Source organism: Macaca nemestrina, chromosome 9 (genome assembly GCF_043159975.1).
Source record: "Macaca nemestrina isolate mMacNem1 chromosome 9, mMacNem.hap1, whole genome shotgun sequence".
NCBI lineage: Eukaryota > Metazoa > Chordata > Mammalia > Primates > Cercopithecidae > Macaca > Macaca nemestrina.
In genome coordinates, this window is record NC_092133.1 from 130,182,408 (window position 1) to 130,202,965 (window position 20,558).

At 45.7% G+C, this 20,558-nt stretch overlaps 1 protein-coding gene across 16 annotated transcripts in view; it reads left to right on the forward strand.

The window, feature by feature from the left end:
* Positions 1–20,558, forward strand: part of LOC105490635 (FERM domain containing 4A) — a 699,298-nt gene that overhangs the window by 643,226 nt on the left and 35,514 nt on the right. For 11 of the 16 annotated variants that reach the window (XM_011756455.3, XM_011756457.3, XM_071068801.1 and 8 more), the window contains 3 exons: positions 1,084–1,225; positions 1,600–1,635; positions 19,350–19,483. In XM_011756455.3, the coding sequence (XP_011754757.1) occupies positions 1,084–1,225; positions 1,600–1,635; positions 19,350–19,483 (312 nt within the window). The remainder of the gene's footprint in view (positions 1–1,083; positions 1,226–1,599; positions 1,636–19,349; positions 19,484–20,558) is intronic. The other 5 variants (XM_011756462.3, XM_071068803.1, XM_011756458.3 and 2 more) reach the window with 1 other exon arrangement.

The window sequence follows — 20,558 nt, forward strand, 5'->3', positions numbered from 1 at the left end:
AATTTAAAAACCACTGCTTTTAGGAATGTAAATGCGAACACAGACCTTTTTTCTAATTATTCTCTCCTGCTGTGACTTTTAACCAAATAGAGCCAATCAACGTGGATTAAAGGGAGTGTCGGGCACACGCACTTAGGTGTCAAAATACAGGCAAAGCACCATGTCACACATTCATTGGTGGGACCCCAGAATCCAAATGAGCAGTTTTTCCACAATCATGCACCCTGTGATTGCAAGTCTAAAGAGCTGTCATTGTCATTTCTCTCTCTTTTTTTTTTAAGAGACAGGGTCTCACTTTGTTGCCCAGGCTGGGGTGCAATGGTGCAATCACAGCTCACTGCAGCCTCCAACTCCTGGGCTCAAGCAGTCCTCCTGTCTCAGTCTCCCAAGTAGCTGGGACTACAGGCATGCACCACCACACCTGGCTAATTTTTTTATTTTTTGTAGAGATGGGATCCTGCTATGTTGCCCAAGCTGGAGAACCACTGTCACTTCTCCATCAGCTAAACTTTCTGTGACCACATGGCAAACCATTTAAGAGGCTTAGTTTATGTCTTTCACAACACTGAAAACCATTTTATCCTCCTTGTTTAAGCACCAAATAATTATAACCACGGTGTTTATTGAGAGCTGTGTGCCAGGAAGACAAGGAGGAAGAAGGGAGGACAGGGGAGTTGAGAGGGGAGGAACACCCTTCCCACACTTTCTCTCCTTTGACCCGAACCAACCCCTGGGTGCTGTGTGGCATCTACCCTGTTTTGTGGCTGGGAATAATAAGGTTCAATGAGACTGTCACTTTTCCTAAATCAGGACATAGTCTTAAGCACACCGCAGTGCAGCCTACAGAATCAGAGGCTTAGAACAGCCTCCCTCGGTGCAGCTCTCGAGCTGCTTCTGCTCTTTGCAGAGAGTTTTGGTGATTAATGATTAGGCCAAGGAACGCAAACAAAAATGCTGCACGTCAGTCAGGGAGATAAGTCCCTTTGTGGAATGTCAAGACGGTGAGCAGGGGCAGGCGAGGGATGACTGTCCCCTCCGCAAGGTGAGCGTCACTTCTTTGACCTGCTTCCCTTTCCATTCCAGTCCAAAATCCATGCGGCACGCAGCCTGAGTGAGATCGCCATCGACCTGACCGAGACGGGGACGCTGAAGACCTCAAAGCTGGCCAACATGGGCAGCAAGGGGAAGATCATCAGCGGCAGCAGCGGCAGCCTGCTGTCTTCAGGTAGGCAGAGGCCAGCTGGAGGGATGCCCCCCTGAGCATGGCTGGGACCCCAGAGGGGACCCAGGAAGGTGGGGAGAGCTGCAGCAGGGGAGACTGCTGGACGAGCTGCTCCAAAGCTGGCTCTGCTTTCCAGACCAAGGTTGGGATCCAAATGCGAATCTGAGAAAACTGCTCCGAAGCATCAAATAATGGAAGGGGAAAAAAAAAATCAGTAGAACCACGCAGTGCAGGAAGGCCTGCTGGTCACACTTAAGTGTCTTCAGGTATCCCCCAGAGCCTTTCAGAATGCCAATGGCAAGCTGTCGGGAATGTCAGGTCCAAGGGTGGACAAGTGGAGTCCGCTCATGTACCCACTCGTGTGTTGTGAATTTCAGGATCTGGTGCCAGGAGACACTGCATTCTACTCCCAGGTGGGTTTCTCCGGCTTTTACAAATGCAGAATACTCTGTCCATCGTGTCACAGGGCGTGGTTTCTCCATTCAGGGCCTTTTGAAATTGCAAGTCAGAGATCTGGTTCCGCCGTCCGCTTCCGCCAGCCTTGGCCAAGTCATTTTGTCTTTTGATGTTGGGAGGGACAGAGGAGTTCCAAGGTCCTGGATCTGGCTGACTTAAAAAGGGGGGTGCCATTCACTGAAATGGCAGGAGGAGGAGTGGGTTTGAAGGAAGGAGGGAGGGAGGGAGGCAGCTGTGGTTTAGAAATGTTAGAAAAGTGCATTGTGGCCAGGCATGATGGCTCACACCTATAATCTGGGCACTATGGGAGGCCGACGCTGGAGAATCACTTGAGGCCAAGGAGTTTAAGACCAGCCTGGGCAACATAGTGAGACCCCATCTCTACCAAAAAAAAAAAAAATAGGTGTGGTGGCACATCACCCATAGTTCCAGCTGCTTGGGAAGCTAAGTAGGGAGGAGCGCTGAGCCCTGGAGGTTGAGGCTGCAGTGAGCAATGCACTGCACTCCAGCCTGGGTGACGGAGTGAGAGCCTGTCTCAAAAAACAAAACAAAAAGAAAAGTGCAACATGAGAAAAAACCTGATTGATGTAGGAACCGTGCAGCTGTCTCTGAGCCATGCGAAGAAGGCAAGAAGCCTTCCCTGGTAATTTATATTACTATATATAGTGGCTGTAAACAATAACAAAAAGGAAAAGACAGGAGAGGGAGAGGAGCTAAAAATTGTCTCATTAGCTTCTGGGCTGGTGTGATCCAATCATAGCCAGGAAAAAGTTTAAAGGACCAGAGAGAGGACAGACATCCTTCCTGGACTGAGGCGAGGTTACTGTTCTGGTGAGTGGAGCATTAAGTTCAGGGCCCCTCCTTGGACAGGCTGAGGCCCTGAGGGGACCTTAGCAGTGTGTTCACACAGTCATGTGTTTTCATAAAATCTGTGAACATAATACATTTTGTATTATTTTTCTTAAATAGAACCGATAAAGGCCGGTGCGGTGGCTCACGCCTGTAATCTCAGCACTTTGGGAGGCCGAGGCAGGTGGATCACCTGAGGTCAGGAGTTAGAGACCCATCTGGCCAACATAGTGAAACCTCATCTCTACTAAAAATACAAAAATTAGCTGAGTGCAGTGGTGCGCACCTGTAATTCCACTACTCAGGAGGCTGAGGCAGGAGAAACACTTGAACCCAGGAGGCAGAGGTTGCAGTGAGCAGAGATTGTGCCACTGCACTCTAGCCTGGGCGACAGAGCAAGACTCTGCCTCAAAAAAAAAAAAAAAAAAAAAACCATTAAAATTATATAAGCTTCAAGCCCCATAAACCTAGATCTGCCTCTGCCACATCACCTGGGGTTCACTGTCAACCCCTCCCTGCCTTAGGTTCTTCGAAAATGTGACATCCAAAAAAATGGGCTTAACGCTCATTCTTTCTGAGGCTTGGGAGTTTGCCATGAAGACTGCAGAGAATGTTGTCTTCAAGGATCAAAGAGAATGAAATTCAAAGCCCAAGACCCCTACCTCGAATTACAGCCGCTCCCAGTCTCCTGCTGAATGACCCAGAGCAGAGTCAGAGCCAACACCTTGTTTGTGTTTTAAACACAACCTACAGTCGTTTTTTCCTAACCCCGGGAAAACCCAGTGTCAGATTAGAAAGGCTGCATCTCTCAGCCCACCTTCCCCCTAGCACAGGGAATCCAGCTGACTTCAGCTTGGATTCTTGAAGCTCAGTGGTTCTCAAACTTCGGCATGCATCGGAAACGCTTAGAGGGCTTGTGAAAACACCTCTGGAGCTCCTGATTCTGAGGGTCTGGCGAGAGCCTGAGAATTTACACCTGTAACAAGTTTCCAAGTGAGGCTGATGCTGCCGGTCTAGACACTTGAATTGGAGAGACTCTTGTTGCTGAGGAAGAGACAGGCTTGAAGTGGGTGTGTTGTGCAGGATCATAGAACCCAAGTATGTCCAGTTTTAAGCCCGTGTCCTGGTCCATCTGCACCGGCCCCCTTGTATCTGGCAGACTCCAGGGGGCACCAAGGCAACAATTTACCTTAATAGCAGCTATAGATGAGGCTGTGAACAGGAGCCCCAAACCTCCTGAAATGAAATTGACGTCATGCACTCATCAGAAATGAAATCTGGCTGGGCGTGGTGGCTCACGCCTGTAATCCCAATACTTGGGGAGGCCAAGGCAGGTGGATCGCTTCAGGCCAGGAGTTTGAGACCAGCCTGGCCAACATGGTGAAAGCCCATCTCTACTAAAAATACAAAACTTAGCCAGCATGGTGGTGCACACCTGTAATCCCAGTTATTTTCGAGGCTGAGGCAGGAGAATCACTTGAACTTGGGAGGCAGAGGTTGCAGTGAGCTGAGATCATGCCACTGTACTCCAGCCTGGGCAACAGAGCGAGACTCTGCCTCAAACACACACACACAGAAAGAGAGAAATGAAATCCAAGCGTCTTTAAGACTCGAAAGCAGTACGTCCCTATGCCCACAGGCTGGACATTGCTAATCAACCTGGTGGGCTAGAAGAGAAATCCTAAGAAAATCTTCCTGCCTAATCCACCTGTACACCTAATAGATAAGCATGGGTATACCAAGCCATTGAAGTGATCTTCAAACGCTTCATCATTCAGCACTGGGGCCCCAGGCTAAGGTGATTAGAAGTTAGTAGCAGCAGCTGGGGCCACTTGCAGAGCAGCTCCCATTGTCAGCTTCAGTGCCCTCAGCCCTTTCTGCAGCTGCACAGCTGAGCAAGAAGAAACCCTGGCGAGAGGGTGAGAGAGCCCCATGACTCAAGCCGAGGGCAGGTTCCACTCTTACCAGCCCTGCAAGTTTGAGCCTGAAAAACATCCTTTAATGCCAGGGTGGAGGCTCCTTGGGGTGCCCCACACCCACCTCCTGTGACTTAGGAGAGCCAAGACAGTGGAGGAACACACCACAAACGGGAAACATTCCATCAGGGAACAAAGGGAATTTCTAGCACCCCTAGATCTTGTTCTCCCTCCCACTAGGAAGGCTGACGGCAGCCCGTGTTTCCCTGCACCAGGAGGATAAAGCTTTCCCCAATGAAAGCATTGGCAGTGCCATCTGGAAGGGGCTGATTCACATCCCTTGCAATGGGGAAATCCAGCGTTGGCCTGAAGATTGAGGTGGCTGGCTCATCTCCACCTGCTTCTTCCTACCTTTCTGCCCTCTTGCCTAGAATGTGTTCCCACAAAGGGGACAAGCCCCACTGCTTGCAATTCCAGGACAGCTCTGATTGTTACCACTCTTCTTACTGCACTTGCCGGATTTTATTTTCTGATGTTCATTCAGAAAAGGTGATACATATAACCCAGTATCCAGTTTGGTCAACTGTTTTCTCTCTTTCACCTCCTCATTAGATAGTATCTAATAATCGTTCCTTAAAAGCATTTTGAGAAACTAGTCACCATTTCAGAATTTTCTTTTCTAGCACTTGCCCAGTACCCAACACCAAAAACTGTGTTTGATGCACAGTTATTGAAATTAAAATAAATTGTGAAGGATACTAGTAAGACTCCTGCATGTGCTGTGCTTTAGGAATCTTCAGCCCAGCACAGCAGCTCACACCTATTTGGGAGGCCGAGGCCGGCGGAGGTGGTGGGAGGGATGATGTGGGTATCACTTGAAGCCAGGAGTTCTAGACCAGCCTTGGCAACATGGCAAGACCCCATCTGTACCAAAAAAAAAAAATCTTTTTAATATGGCTGGACATGGTGGTGCGTACTTGTATTTCCCACTACTTGGGAGGCTGAGGCTGGAGGATCACACGAGCCCAGGAGTTCAAGGCTGTAGTGAGCTATGATGGCATCACTATACTAAAGCCTAGGTGACAGAGTGAGACCCTGTCTCTAAAAAAAAAAAAAAAGAAAAGAAAAAAGAGAGAAAGAATCTTCTAATCTTCTATGTTCCTAGAGTGTACAGTACCTTGGGCCTTGCTGGTACCTCCCATAGGATCTGCCTCCAGTATTTTTTCCCAAATTCTACTGTAAGCCTTTATCACACTAGTATGCGACCTTTAAAGTTTGTGTCGCGTCAGTCTCCTCCTGCAGTAGTGTCCATCCTTGTTATCTTTCATTCCTCCGACCCTCATCTGTACCCAAATCATAGTGTGTCTGAGCCATGTCACAACACTGCAAGAGTTTTGTGGTATAAACATTTCTGCTAGCTCCCAACTCTGCCAGGTACTATACACAGAATTTTAAGAAGTTACAGCCCCGTCCCTGCAAAGAGTTTGTGTACTGCTTATTGATGAAAAAAAAAAAAAAAAAAGACATAAAATGTTGATAAACTGTTAGTAACTTTGAAGGTGGTTTGCCTATTTAAGGACACATAATTACCTTTAAAATTACTGAAGTCTAGTACTTGGTATCTGAGGCCTCAGATGCTAAAGAAATGAAGAATGTCATTGATACCTATTAAAGAAGCCAGGCCAGCCACAATGGCTCAGGCCTGTAATCCCAGCACTTTGGGAGGCCAAGGCGGGCAGGAGTTGGAGACTAGCCTGGCCAACATGGCGAAACCCCGTCTGTACCAAAAATATAAAAATTAGCCGGGTGTGTAATTACACACCCGTAATCCCAGACACTTGGGAGGCTGAGGCAGGAGAGTTGCTTGAGCCTAGGAGGCAGAGGTTACAGCGAGCTGAAATTCCACCACTGCATTCCAGCCTGGGAGACAGAGCAAGACTCTGTCTCAAAAATAAGTAAATAAATAAAAAATAAAGAAGCCAATATCCATATCTACCAATGTCCTGAGCCACGGATTAGCATTTCAAATAAAAAAGTCAACATAGTTGACTGTAGATTTTGCTTCATTTTTATTGTTTAAAGCCGAGATCCATCACCAGATTCTTGACAGTCCTGCTGATCACATTGCAGGTGACTCAACGGCGATGATTTCAACTTAAAGCAATTGATTAAGGCTTGAGATCGGGGCCCTGAATCCTGCAGTAGTGATATGTGGAGCTGTCCCCTGTGAGACCCTTTAGACCTGTATTTAAGTGGAGACCCTTAGAGATGGTGAACCATCTGAGTCAGAGCTGTAAGCCTGTGATGGAAGAAAAGGAATGAAATCCCCGCCTCCTCCAGCACTGACTGGCATTCAGATGGGAGGAAGGTCGTGGAACTCACGTCCTGAATCCATTTGCGCAGGGGCTCAGTGCCTCTGTTATTGACCATTGGAGGGGAGTAGGCAGGGCGCATTGGATTCACTCTGCCCTGTGACAGTCCCGTGATTGCTTCCACATTTGTAGCTGCGTCTATTGCTTTTGCTCCTAGGTCTTCAGGTAACACATTTCCAGAAGGTTCTGGTACAGTTTGGGAGGACAACTATGAATTCAAACCATCTGGTTAAGACATGTTCAGGGTTGTTTTTTTTTTTAAAAAAAAAGAATCCAAAATCCATGTTGTAGGAACTTGAATGGGTTTATTCCTTCCTTCCCATCTTGTATTACTTGAAATTCCAGAAAATATGGGAGGGGAGAAAAAAAGGAATAACAACAAAAGCAGCAATAATTGGGTGTATCATTGTAGGTGAAGACACATGGCCCCTTCATAGCTTGTCTGAAAGTGGGAAAGAGCCTAAGATTTGTTCTAAGTGTTGTTTTGGGGATTTGCCATCAGAAAACAGCTCATTCATTCATTCAATTTTTTGAGACGGAGTCTCGCTCTGTTGCCCAGTCTGGAGTGCAGTGGCATGATCTCGGCTTGGTGCAACCTCTGCCTCCCAGGTTCTCTGCTATTCTCCTGCCTCAGCCTCCTGAGTAGCTGAGACTACAGGTGTGCACCACCACATTTGGCTAATTTTTGTATTTTTAGTAGAGATGTTCATGATGACCAGGATGGTCTTGAACTCCAGCTCAAGTGAGCTGCCTGCCTCGGCCTCCCAAAATGCTGGGATTATAGGCGTGAGCCACCACACCTGGCCCAGCCATCAGAGAACAGTTCCAGTTTCAGTGGGGGTTAGGAGAGTTAGTTTTTGTTCTCAGGCTTTTTAAAGAAAATAGCACAAACCGACTTAGGAAATACCCAGTGTGCTACAGGGACGTGTAGCTTGTTGCATTAACCACCCAAACGAAAAAATGGGACAACAACCTTTATTAAATGGGATGATGAGGCTGCTCTCGGCTTCTTGACTGGAAGTCTAGGGCCATAAATGACCCATTCTCTACAAAACTAAGGGATATGTTGTGTTTTCAAATAGGAATTTGGCTATGTGATTACTGAGATGTCCATTGAGTCATCTGCAGTGTGGTCAGCAAGATTGGGAAGAATCTGATGATGGATCTTGGGTTTAAAAACTAGAAAATGAACCAAAACCCGCAGTCTGTCATTGTACCCTGGCTCTGATACTTTCCGTTCCGGGAGAAAACAGGTTGTGTTAAACGTGGGCCCGGCATTGCCTGGGATCCGTCCACATTCAGTCCTCAGCTGTTGACACACTCCCATTCTCTGAATGCTAGCACTTCCTCCCATTGTTAAGGAAGTTTATTAATAACTAATGTAACAATGAGGGTGCCAGCTATCTGACATCTCTCCAAACAGAGAGGGGAGCCGATAGGCTCTGCCAACATCATGATGGCAGCTGTGTTCAGCTCAAAGTTCACTGCCTTGCGCTGGTATAAATCACACGACATTTTTCAGTTTTGTCTTCATCCCTTCTCTTTTGCCCTTCCTCCTTCTCCTCCCTATATCTCTCTTCCTGGCCTTTTAAAGTTCTCCGTTACCCATGGCCTGTGGCCTCTCCTTTTAGGTCTAACAATGGACAGGATTCCAGGGGCCTTAATTTTGGTCATAGCCTCTGCTCTGCCGCAGGGCGCAGCCAAAGTCAGACTGTGCCAGAGTTTGTTTATGCTGGACTGTGTGCCCGGGGAGAGCTGCGAAATCTCTTTCTGGGGAATGGATGGTTCTGGACGTGTTTGAGCAGGACTGGCCTGAGTCAAAATTGAGAGGGAGACAGAATCGTTATCCCTTTCTGCCCTTATTTTGGGGGAAATAAAAACAGTCATTTACACAGCTATATGTATGCCCTCAGGTGTTACTAATAAAGGAATATTTGCCCACTGAAGAGAACCAGGACCGAATGACAATGTGGAACCTAAATGAATGACTTTCCAATGATAAAAATTTTTTTTTTTTGAGACAGGGTCTCGCTCTGTCGCCCTGAGTGCAGTGGCGCAATGCTAACTCACTCCAGCCTCAAACTCCTGGGCTTAAGGGATCCTCCTGCCTCAGCCTTCTGACTGGGTAGGACTGTGATGAAATTTAAATACTGAAAAAGAGATATCACTATCACTTCCCACAAGCATTTCTCTGTTCCCATTTGGGGCCAGCCCTCTGTTCCAGTACTCCTTTGCTGGGAGCACAGAACAAGGATGACTGAAAGTCAGTTAATCTGCAAACATTGGTATTGCAGTAGCCTAACAAGCTTGGAGCCAGAAGATGGAACAGCTCCCTCATTTCACAGCCTAAGAAATGGAAACTGTAGGATTTACAAACCATAGTTTCAACTGGGTATTTTACTGGATGCTGCTAATTTTTGTAACTGAATGTTCAGTTTTGTTTTTTTTTTTTTTTTTTTCCCTCTCCTCTCTCTGTTAAATTACATTTGCACTCTTCACCAAGGTTCAGTGAGCCATGGAGTCTAGCCAGAAAGCAAAGCTCTTCCAGAGACTTCCAGCCACCATCAAAAGGCGCTTGCTTTTCAAAGAGCTTCAATTTCAGTGCTCTCTGAAATGAACTATTTTATTTCTGAAATTTCTAAGCCTGATGAAAAGTTCTCCAAGCATGCATTTTTTCATGTTAAAAATCACATTTAATTCTCTATAACGGTCCCCAGAGATGACACATTTATCCCGCAGTCTGCAAAGTGGCATTATTTCCCGTGGTCTCCTGGGACATATTTTATGTAAGGAATTCATCACTGAGGATTTGTCAAGGAAATAAGTATCTTTTTATCATAAAGAAGAATTCTAACCTCTTCCTCGTGTTTATTCCTGGGGTGTCTGCCAAAACTTTTCCTTACAGCTTCTACTGATCTGCTGGGAATATGCCTTCTTCATTTTTTTTTTTTTCTCTAAAGGTCTAAAGAGACGGATTGTCATTTCCCTTCTTTAGTTCTGGAACAACAGATTCCTTTCTTCTTTGGAGCACCGTTGGCTTCGAATTCTCCCCTCCTTCCAGAGAGGAAAGCACCCCTTCTCTGTCTTCTGAAATCAGTGGCTGGTCGTCAATATCTCCTCTGTGTCAAAAACAGATGAGCCACGCGTGGCTCCTGACAGCGTCCTCCGGGCAGAATGTATGCTCATATCCGGTGCTGAGTCGCCCGGGGTCTTCTGAACAATCGGAGCATTTCTGGCTCGCGGCTGAATGAGGCTGTCCTTCCATGTGTCCGCCAGCCGGGAGAAGAGCTGCTGTTTGTGCTGCTGGCATTCCCTCCACATCCGCCCCTCCACACCCAGCTGTCCCCAGCTGGAGTCTGGAGTTCCCCGGCTGGAAGCTGGGAAACTCACAGTGACACAGGCAGTGTCTCCAGGGTCTCAAACAATGTCCACAGCATTGGGAAATTCACTCCATAGATTTCCAAATACCCCCGAAAATGGCTTTCTGACTTGGCATGAGTCACTCCATCTCTCTCTCTGCTTGGATGGGAATTGTCTCTGTAGGGTCAGCTCTTTTTATCTTCCTCGTTGGCCAGATTATTAGTGACCTAGTTCAATAAAAATCCTTTGGATTAGGATTGAAATGTCGTAAGGTCGCCGAAAACAACAGGTTCTATTTTTAATCTAGTATCATTCAAGTAGATATTTTCCTCCCGATAACTGGGAGGAAAGATTTTTTGCTGGAGAACTGACCTGACACTGTGTTTTCTTGACAATATTTCAGAGACAGGCTTAACCTTCTCAGAGAGACAATAAAAAAACTCACCCAGCTGGGCGCAGTGGCTGACGCCTGTAATCCCAGCACTTTGGGAGTCAAGGCGGGCAGATCACTTGAGGTCAGCAGTTGGAGACCAGCCTGGCCAACATGGTCAAACCTTGTCTCTACTAAAAATAGAAAAATTAGTCAGGCGTGGTGGCATACTATAATCCCAGCTACTCGGTAGGCTGAGGCAGGAGAATCACTTGAACCCAGGAGGCGGAGGTTGCAATGAGCTGAGATCACACCACTGCACTCCAGCCTGGGTGATCCAAAGAGCCCCTGCCCTGCTTCCTGCTCTTAGGTTTTGATGCTTGCACTGTCATGCAAGGAGCCCCGGCTTGGGAGGCAATGTGACTGCCTTCTACACAGGTTTACTAGGGCAACCCAGCTGCGATCAAGACAGAAAGCTCCTACCCGTGTTGAGCTTTTATGCAAGAGGCAAAAGACAGAACAGCAGAATTAGACTCCCAGTTCAGCCTCCCTCTGACTCTGACCTTCTCTATGAAAATGGGAGACCGGGCGCGGTGATTCACGCCTGTAATCCCAGCACTTTGGGAGGCCGAGGCAGGTGGATCACGAGGTCAGGAGTTCAAGACCAGCCTGACCAATATGGTGAAACCCCATCTCTACTAAAAATAGAAAAATTAGTCAGGCATGGTGGCGTGCGCCTGTAGTCCCAGCTACTCAGGAGGCTGAGGCAGGAGAATCACTTGAACCCAGGAGGTGGAGGTTGCAGTGAGTCGAGATCATGCCACTGCACTCCAGCTTGGGTGACAGAGCAAGACTCCATCTCAAAAAAAAAGAAAAGAAAAGAAAAAGAAAATGGGATAATGTCTCTGTGAGGATTCGGTGAAGTACAGTGGGTAGGAAGCTCCTGTTGAGGAGTTCTGTAAAAATTCATTTCCTTACCCTTCTCGTGAGCTTCCTGAATTGATGTGGCCATGGTGGGTGGTACGTCTGCAAGCATTCCACGTTTCCTTGCTTTTCCACTAAATAGACTTTCTCATCTACATTTTGGAGCTCTCCAAATTGGGATGCAGACTCCTAATAAAGGCTAGAAATAGTGGTGGGTTTCAGATGGGGCGTTGCTTTGTTGCCCGGGCTGGAGTGCAGTAGTGCAATCACAGCTCACAGTAGCTTCCACACCTCGGCTAGAGCAGTTCTCCGACCTCAGCCTCCAGAGTAGCTGAGACCACAGGCATGCACTACCCTGCCTTACTAATTGTTGTTTTAATTTTTGTAGACACAAGGTCTGGCTATGTTGCCCAAGCTGGTCTCAAACTCCTGGCCTGAAGCAGTCATCCCATTTTGGCCTCCCAGAAGTGCTGGGACTCTAGATGTGAGCCATCACCCCAGCCTCACTTTTTAGTAGAAAGAGTAACTAGTATTCACGTAACACTTAATGTATTCTCACCTCTCTTCTAAACATCTTCTAAGCGTTTATCCCTTTTAATTCTCCCCACTTTTGAAGAAGTGCTATTTCCATTCCCATTTTATAGGGGAGGAAACAGACTTCAAGAGATTGCACAACCTTCCCAAGTCCCCACAGCTGGTAAACGGCAGTGCTGGAACACACACCCAGGCCTGTTAACTCAAAACCACTGGTGTGGGCTTTTGCTTTAGAGGAGACTATGTACCAGTTTGTGTTTTCTAAAGAATATTCAGAATACTCATAAATCTGAGTGTTGTCTGAAACTTTACCGAAATATATATATATATGTATGTATCTATATATATATGTATATATATGTAGATATTTGTGCATTACGCGTATCTTTTAAAAAACGTGTTGAGATCACCTCTGTTTTTCCTTTGACTCCTACACCAACTTCTTATGCTTGGACAGCCCTTTCCAGGTAGCACTTAGCTACTGTTTTTTCAATCAATAAAATTTGAAATCTCACCCTTCTACCTAGAATAAAGAGGTTCCATCCATCTTCTACTTCATTAATTCCAAAGACAGCTCAGATTAAACTCTGTTTAGCATTTGAGTTTACAAATATTTGCTTCGGTCTGTTGATAAGATGAAGCAGTAAATCCTTTAGGCCCTGGTTAATAATGAGACACACCCTTCTAGCCCGGGAGAGGCTGTAGCAGTAAATGAAATGAGAGCAGAGTTGGCAGAAGGCTAGAAGTTGGGAAGGTAGAGAAAAGGGGGAGGGAAGATTGCACTGTGTATAGGATTTCTGTTGTAAAAATTGCAAAAGTGACTGCTAGCAGCAAGAGGGAACTGTCTCACGCCTGTCCATGTGAAGAGACCACCAAACAAGCTTTGTGTGAGCAACAAGGCTGTTTATTTCACCTGGGTGCAAGCGGGCTGAGTCCGAAAAAGGAGTCAGCAAAGGGTGGTGGATTATCATTAGTTCTTATAGGTTTTGGGATCCGCGGTGGAGTTAAGAGCAATGTTTTGGGGCCAGGGGGTGGATCTCACAAAGTACATTCTCAAGGGTGGGGAGAATTATAAAGAACCTTTCTAAGGTGGAGGAGATTACAAAGTACATTGATGAGTTAGGGTGGGGCAGAAACAAATCACAGTGGTGGAATGTCATCAGTTAAGGCTATTTTCACTTCTGTGGGTCTTCAGTTGCTTCGGGCCATCTGGATGTGTACGTGCAGGTCACTGGGGATATGTTGGCTTAGCTTGGGCTCAGAGGCCTGACAGGAACTCTGAGTAAGTTCTTTATTGAGTAATAGTGTCTTCAGTTTGAGGAATCTTAGAGATTGGTCAATTGGTCATTTTATAGACGGGGCCATGAGGTTAGTAACTCAAGGGCTTACACCATTTAATGGCAGATGTGTGATGAAAATCCAGTGTCTTTCCCACCAGTCACCCCCCTCTCCGTGATAGCAGATTTAGATCATTTAATTTTTTTTTAATAGAGAACAGGTCTCACTATGTTGGCCAAGCTGGTCTTGAACTCCTGGCGTCAAGCAGCCCTCCCACCTCAGCCTCCCAAAGTGCTGGGATTACAGTGGGATTACAGGTATGAGCCACTGCGCCCAGCCTATATCCTTTTTATTTATTTATTTATTTTGTTTTTTTGAAATGGAGTCTCGGTCTGTCACCCAGGCTGGAGTGCAGTGGTGCCATCTCAGCTCACCGCAACCTCCACCTTCCAGGTTCAAGTGATTCTCCTCTCTCAGCCCCCCGAGTAGCTGGGATTATAGGCGCGTGCCACAACGCCCAGCTAATTTTTGTACTTTTAAAGCATAGAGACAAGGTTTCGCCATGTTGACCAGGCTGCTGTGAAACTCCTGACCTCGTGATCCGCCCACCTTGGCCTCCCAAAGTGCTGGGATTACAGGCGTGAGCCACGGCGCCCAGCCTTTTTTTTTAAATTTCTAAGGGGCTAAACACAACCTCAGAGGGGTTTGCACTTGCAAAAGCATATATGTGTTCAAATAACTGGAAATGGATAAATCAGCATAAGCCTAGGTGCTGATTTGAAATTTGAACTTTAGGTTTTGTTTTGTTTTGTTTTTTTTGAGACGGAGTCTCGCTCTGTGGCCCAGGCTGGAGTGCAGTGACCGGATCTCAGCTCACTGCAAGCTCCGCCTCCCAGATTCACGCCATTCTCCTGCCTCAGCCTCCTGAGTAGCTGGGACTACAGGCGCCCGCCACCTCGCCCGGCTAGTTTTTTTGTATTTTTAGTAGAGATGGGGTTTCACCGTGGTAGCCAGGATGGTCTCGATCTCCTGACCTCGTGATCCGCCCGTCTCAGCCTCCCAAAGTGCTGGGATTACAGGCTTGAGCCACCGCGCCCGGCTGGTTTTGTTTTTGTAGAGATGGAGTCTCACCATGTTACCCAGGCTGGTCTCACACTCCTGACTTCAAGGGATGCTCCCTCCTTGGCTCCCAAAGTGCTGGGATTACGGGTGTGAGCCGCCGCGCCCAGCTTTTAGTTTTCGAGAGTCCCATTTCCCTGAGCCCTAAGCCTCTGCCCTGACTCAGTTTCTTCCTGGAGTCATTCTGTCACTTGAGGGCATCAAGGCGGGCAGCGAGAGTGAACCTCCGCCTCCTGATTTCTCCCTGTCTTGTAGCTTCTTTCTTTCTTCCCTTTTAAAACCACCCTGCTGGGTTGGGGGATGCGTAGTGGGCATTTGTGGAGGAGGTGGGAAAGCAGATCAACATCAGAGGGCATTTTGGACTCCCTCTCCTGATGCCCTTTGAGCTGCTTCCATGGAATGTTCCTGGTGTGTCCGTGTCACTGGGCACTCAGCCACCTCTTGCCTTAGTGGCCACGTTTGCCTAGTTGCAGGTAGCAGCCCACAGGCTCAGATCACACAAGCTCTGAGATCACACAAGCCATGAGAGCTCCGAGCCCTTGCCCCAGAACAGTGGATTTCCTTTAAAGACAAAAAAGGCAGTGGGAACCCTTTTCGTTACAATACGGCAGCCTGAATTCATGCAGCAGGTTCACAGGGGGCTGCTTTATTTTGAGGAACGTGGAGTACAATAGTATAAGAACAGCCACGGAACCACCTTGACCCCACCTCCATCCATAGCTGCCCCAAAGACATAGCTGCAAACCCAGGGACTCAGGAAACATCATTTGTGAACACTGGTTTTTTTTGTTTTTGGTTTTTGTTTGTTTGTTTGTTTGTTTGAGGCAGAATCTCGCTCTGTCACCCAGGCTGTGGTGCAGTGGACCAATCTCGGCTCACTGCAACCTCCGCCTCCTGGGTTCAAGCAATTCTCTGCCTCAGCCTCCCGAGTGGCTGGGATTACAGGTGCCCACCACCATGCCTAATTTTTTTTTTGTATTTTTAGTAGAGACGGGGTTTAACCATCTTGATCAAGCTGGTCTCAATCTCCTGACCTCATGATCCACCTGCCTCCACCTCCCAAAGTGCTGGGATTACAAGCGTGAGCCACCGCGGCCGCACCATAACACTGTGTATTTTTAAAAAGTGGATCTCATAGAAGTATAAAGTAGAACAGAAGTTTCTAGAGGCTGGGAAAGGTAGAGAGAGTAGGAGATGGGGGAGATTTGCTGAAGGACAGAAATTATAGCGAGGTAGGAGGAATGTGTTTGAGTGTCCTATAGCACTGTAGGATAATAGTTAACCATAGGGTATTGTATAGCTTCAAATAGCTAGAGGGAGGATATTGAGTATTTCCAACCCAAAAAATGATCAATGTTTGGATGATGGATATGCTAATTAACCTGAAATGTACCAAAACATCACTGTGTGCCCCATAAATACATACAATTATTATGTGTCAATTAAAAATAATTTTTAAAGAAAACACTGCCTAGTTCTGTATTGCTCCTTTCTAAAGGTAAGCTTTGGACCTCAAGTGTTCCACTGAATTGGGTATGAAGCTCTTTTCTTTGACTGATACTTCATTGAGCAACAGTGAACAGGCAGTTGCAATGATTTCTGTCTTTCTAATTCTACCGGGCGCGGGGGGTGGTGTGTGCGCGCGCACACACACACACACACACGTTCAACTTGCCCTAGTTTGAGGGTTGACCTGTTACAGGCTCACTACAAAGTGCTGCAGGTGTGTTATCTCATTCAGCCCTTTATGAATTAAGGAGGGCAGGTAACACCCAAGGCCACACATCCAGTAAGTGGTTTTGACTTTATCTAACCCAGATCTGTTTTACCCTTTATCCGCCATCCAGTTAATACTACAGTGGAAATCTGCATGTCCAGGGTAGGCTGGCTCAGTGACTTTGCAGGGACTTAACTTGGTACCCAGACACCATCTTCGCCTTGAAGTAACTCCCAGGTTAATGGCATGAAACGGAGCCAACCAGCATTAGCGGAGCCAACCAGCATTAGCGGAGCCAACCAGCATTAGCGGAGCCAACTAGCTTTAGCGGATACAGAGAGGGGCTCTTGAGCCATCGAGTCTGCCAACACTTTCTTGCCTGTTTTCTGTGGCTTGGTATCTAGGCTAATTATTGTAAATGATGATAATTTGGGTAGCATTAATGAGCCCTGGAACTCAGGGCCAAATCTTAACTAATCCCATAACTAGCAACATGATCATCTAAAAATGGTGTGCTTTACCTCCCTTGGGTTTCATATTGTTGTGATTTGTGCCATTCTTGAACACAGTTAATTCTTAGATTGGACTTAATAAATCATTATTTCCTTTTGAGAGGTTAGGCAGGGGTGACAGGGAAAACAACGAATTTTTCACTTGAGCTAGAAATCCTTTAATCTTCTTGGACTCAAGTTTCTCTAGGCCTGTTTTTTAAATCTAAAGTCTGCCTTCCTTCCAGTATTGTTTTACATTCTTATTAATTCTTTCAACGATGAAACAGAGAGTACTTCAGTAAATGTTCCTGAGTCTTCAAATGTGATTGGCGACTATTACTAACAGAACCAGATTAAGAGTCACAATGATTTAGCCATGTAACCTTGGAGGGACATACACTGGAGATCATTTAGGACTGGTAAGCACAGGGTGATTGGCTTATGGAGGGAGCAAACCTAAACCATTTCCAAAAGGGGAACCTACAATAATGTCCAGCGATGTGCTGTATGAATGTGACACTCTATGGATTTAGTATTTGAGAACCATGAGGTCATGGATGAAGCCTTCTTGTGTCCAGTTGCATTCGGAGACCTGCAACTGAAGTATGTCAAAATCCAGGGAAGAGCTACAAACAATTCAGAGCGTGGAAGGTAGGTTCCATAATGGAACAACTTACAGGTGTTAGATTTTTGTTATGAAGAGGAGATACAACTGAATTACAGCATCCAAGTATATGACTGTGAACATTTATTTGGTTGCTCATTCAAGCTAATATTTGTTAGCTGCTTTGGAGGCATAAAGATAGTATGTTTCTGCGGTGACAGATATATTCTCTATTTCAAGCTCGAACTGAGTAAGCAAGGGAAAGAACAAAACCCATGTCAGAGTCAGAATGTTCTTAGACATTGAGAGTTCTTGATGATTGGGGTTGTAAGAGCCTGTACGTATGGAAATTGATGAAATACAGGGTTTTCTACTCAGAGATGTTAAATAGAAGAATAGTATATTTATGGGGACAATTTAAGTGAAGCAGAGCTGTTTGATGTCACGGGACAAAAGTTCTTTCTAGCCTTATGATGCTGCAATGCCTTTTCTACCATTGGAAGAAACAGAACTGTTGATTCTGGGAATTCTGATTGGATTATTCTCTCATCCATTTATAAAATTATCCAAAAATTCAATTGTTTCCTATGGAAATACAATTTCTTCTCCTTCCTACCAAAAGTCCTACCAAGGTTTTACTGGGATTGCATTGATTCTGTTGTTTAATTCATGGAGAATGGACGTCTTTGCAACATCAAGCTTCTAATCCTTGACCACAGTGTATCTCTCTCTTTATTTAGGTCTTTAATTTTTCTCAGCAGAGTGGGATAGGTTTTGCGGTAGAGATCTTGCTCATCTTTAATTAGATTAATCTCCCTAGGTATTTGAAGTTCTTTGATGCAGTTGTCAGTGGCATGGTGTGAGCCCCTTGAATGCACACCGACTAACACCTGTCCATTTCTAACACTTCTGCTCACAATGGGCTTGCAAAGAAAAGTTATAATCAGCTTTTCCCTTTGTAGAGAGTCAATGTTCCTTTTCTAACCCATCAAGGTAGAAAAAGTATAATAGCTTCACTGCAGGAAACTTATTTCAGAATCCAAACACTGGCAGCCCAGAAATTACTCCTTTGGTCTAACCTAAATTCCTCCAGTTGGCATTTCAGCTTATTTTCCTTTTGTTTGGTTTGAAGTTTGCCTTCCACAAAGGCTTCCTATCTAGCACTCTGCTATTTGAATCATCATGTTTTAACCAGGAAAAGCATGTTAAAATATGTATCACTTTTATTAGGAGAATTTGCTCGATACAAAACATGAAGTTAAAAAATACAATAACATTCTAATTTTATTTTTTAAATATATGTGCTTAGGAAAAAAGGCCAAAAGAAAATGCACAGCAATGGTTATTTCTGGGTGATTAGTTAATGGACTATTTTTTACACGTGTCTACATTTTCAGGGTTTTCATGATAAACACGCATTATGTTTAAGCAAAAATAATAAGTATTTTTAAGTGAACAAAATAACATATTAAATATGTTTTAGGGCTGGGCACAGTGGCTCACACCTGGAATCCCAGCACTTTGGGAGGCCGAGGCAGACAGATCTCTTGAGGTCAGGAGTTCGAGACCAGCCTGGCCAATGTGGCGAAACCCCATCTCTGCTAGCGTGGTGTGGTGGCAGGTGCCTGTAACCCCAGCTACTCGGGAGGCTGAGGCATGAGAATCGCTTGAAGCTGAGAGGCGGAGGTTGCAGTGAGCCAAGATCATGCTACTGTACTCCAGCCTGGGTGACAGTGAGACTGTATCAAAAAAAGAAAAAAAAACAAAGATAAATAACTCAATATGTATTAAAATTGCTGGCGTGAGCTTTTCTTTCCCCCTTTCTTGTGTAAAGTCTATTAGAATTTGCTAGTAAAATTAAAGCAGGTATGTGACATATCTTAAGATAATCGAGAAAGATAAACTTCTTTTTCAGGAGGGTCCATCTTCCTGCCATTTCTTCTGACTAGCTATAAATTCCATGCAGTGCTGGAATGTGCTTCTCACAGTTAAAGCGCTGAGCACCTGTTTTATTTCACACTCCCTTGGTTCCTGGGGTAAATCCCATCTCCGCAGCGTGGGCTCCAGTTAAATTCATTAGTGGTCCAGATGTGTGTCCCCTGTCAGCTGGCCAAGTAACCCCACTGTTTATTGACAGGTTCTCAGGAATCAGATAGCTCGCAGTCGGCCAAGAAGGACATGCTGGCTGCCTTGAAGTCCAGGCAGGAAGCTCTGGAGGAAACCCTGCGTCAGAGGCTGGAGGAACTGAAGAAGCTGTGTCTCCGAGAAGCTGTAAGCCTTTCCTAGCTCATCCCGTTGAGATTGGTGTTGTCTTGTGATGTCATTGATCTTTCTGATGTCATTTGATCTTTTTGATGTCATTTGACTGATGTCATTTGATCGTTTTGATGGAAGGCAAGGTTAGTGATAAAAAGAGAGCCTATCTGGGTGGCGAGCACTCTCCTTAAACACAAATGTTGGAAACATCCAAACCTCTCTCGTGTGCTTTATCAGAGAAAGAATTGGAGCAGAACCACATTAGTCCAAATCCATTGCAAATCTTACGAAAGCAGTTTGGCGTGGCTGGGGAATGCGCTATGTGGTACTGTTAATATTAGCGACTTTTTATAAAGAATATGCTTAAAGGGTTGGGAAACATATGGGTTTTGGTGTCTGCCTTTAATTATTTGGAAAACCTAGTTTTGTTTTCAATAAAAGAAAAAGTCCCTGAACCCATCAAAGAATTAGTTGACGAAGAACTATGACGACCAGTATGAATCCCAAATAGGACCCCATGGGAGTCCCAGTGACAAGTCCTAATGATGATCCCTCATACTTGCATGGTAGTTCATAAAGCATCTCCTCACATGATAGTGCCTCATTGGTTATAAGGGCTGGCCACCATCTTCCCAAGATTTTGTGCCTGAGTTTATTGTTGTGGCTTTTGTTCTTAAGGGTATTTCAGACTTGTCTTTGGACATCCTATTGAGCAGCTGGTGGTCAACAAGGAAACCACGATTTCACTTGATATATCATCACCTTTAGACCCTGTGATCTGGTGTTTAACTTTTCATTTTAAAAAATGAAATCTTAGCCTAATGACATTTTTAAATTTTATGCAGGCTGGGCACAGTTACTCATTCCTGTAATACTAGCACTTTGGGAGGCTGAGGCAAGAGGATCAGTGGAGACGAGAGAGTAGCCTGGGCAACATAGTGAGACCCTGTCTCTACAAAAAAATAGCCAGATAGCCAGAGGTGGTGGTGTGTGTCTGTAGTCCCAGCTACTCAGGAGAGTAAGGCAGGAGGATCACCTGCACCTGGAAGGTTGAGGCTGCAGTGAGCGATGATCATGCCATTGCACTCCA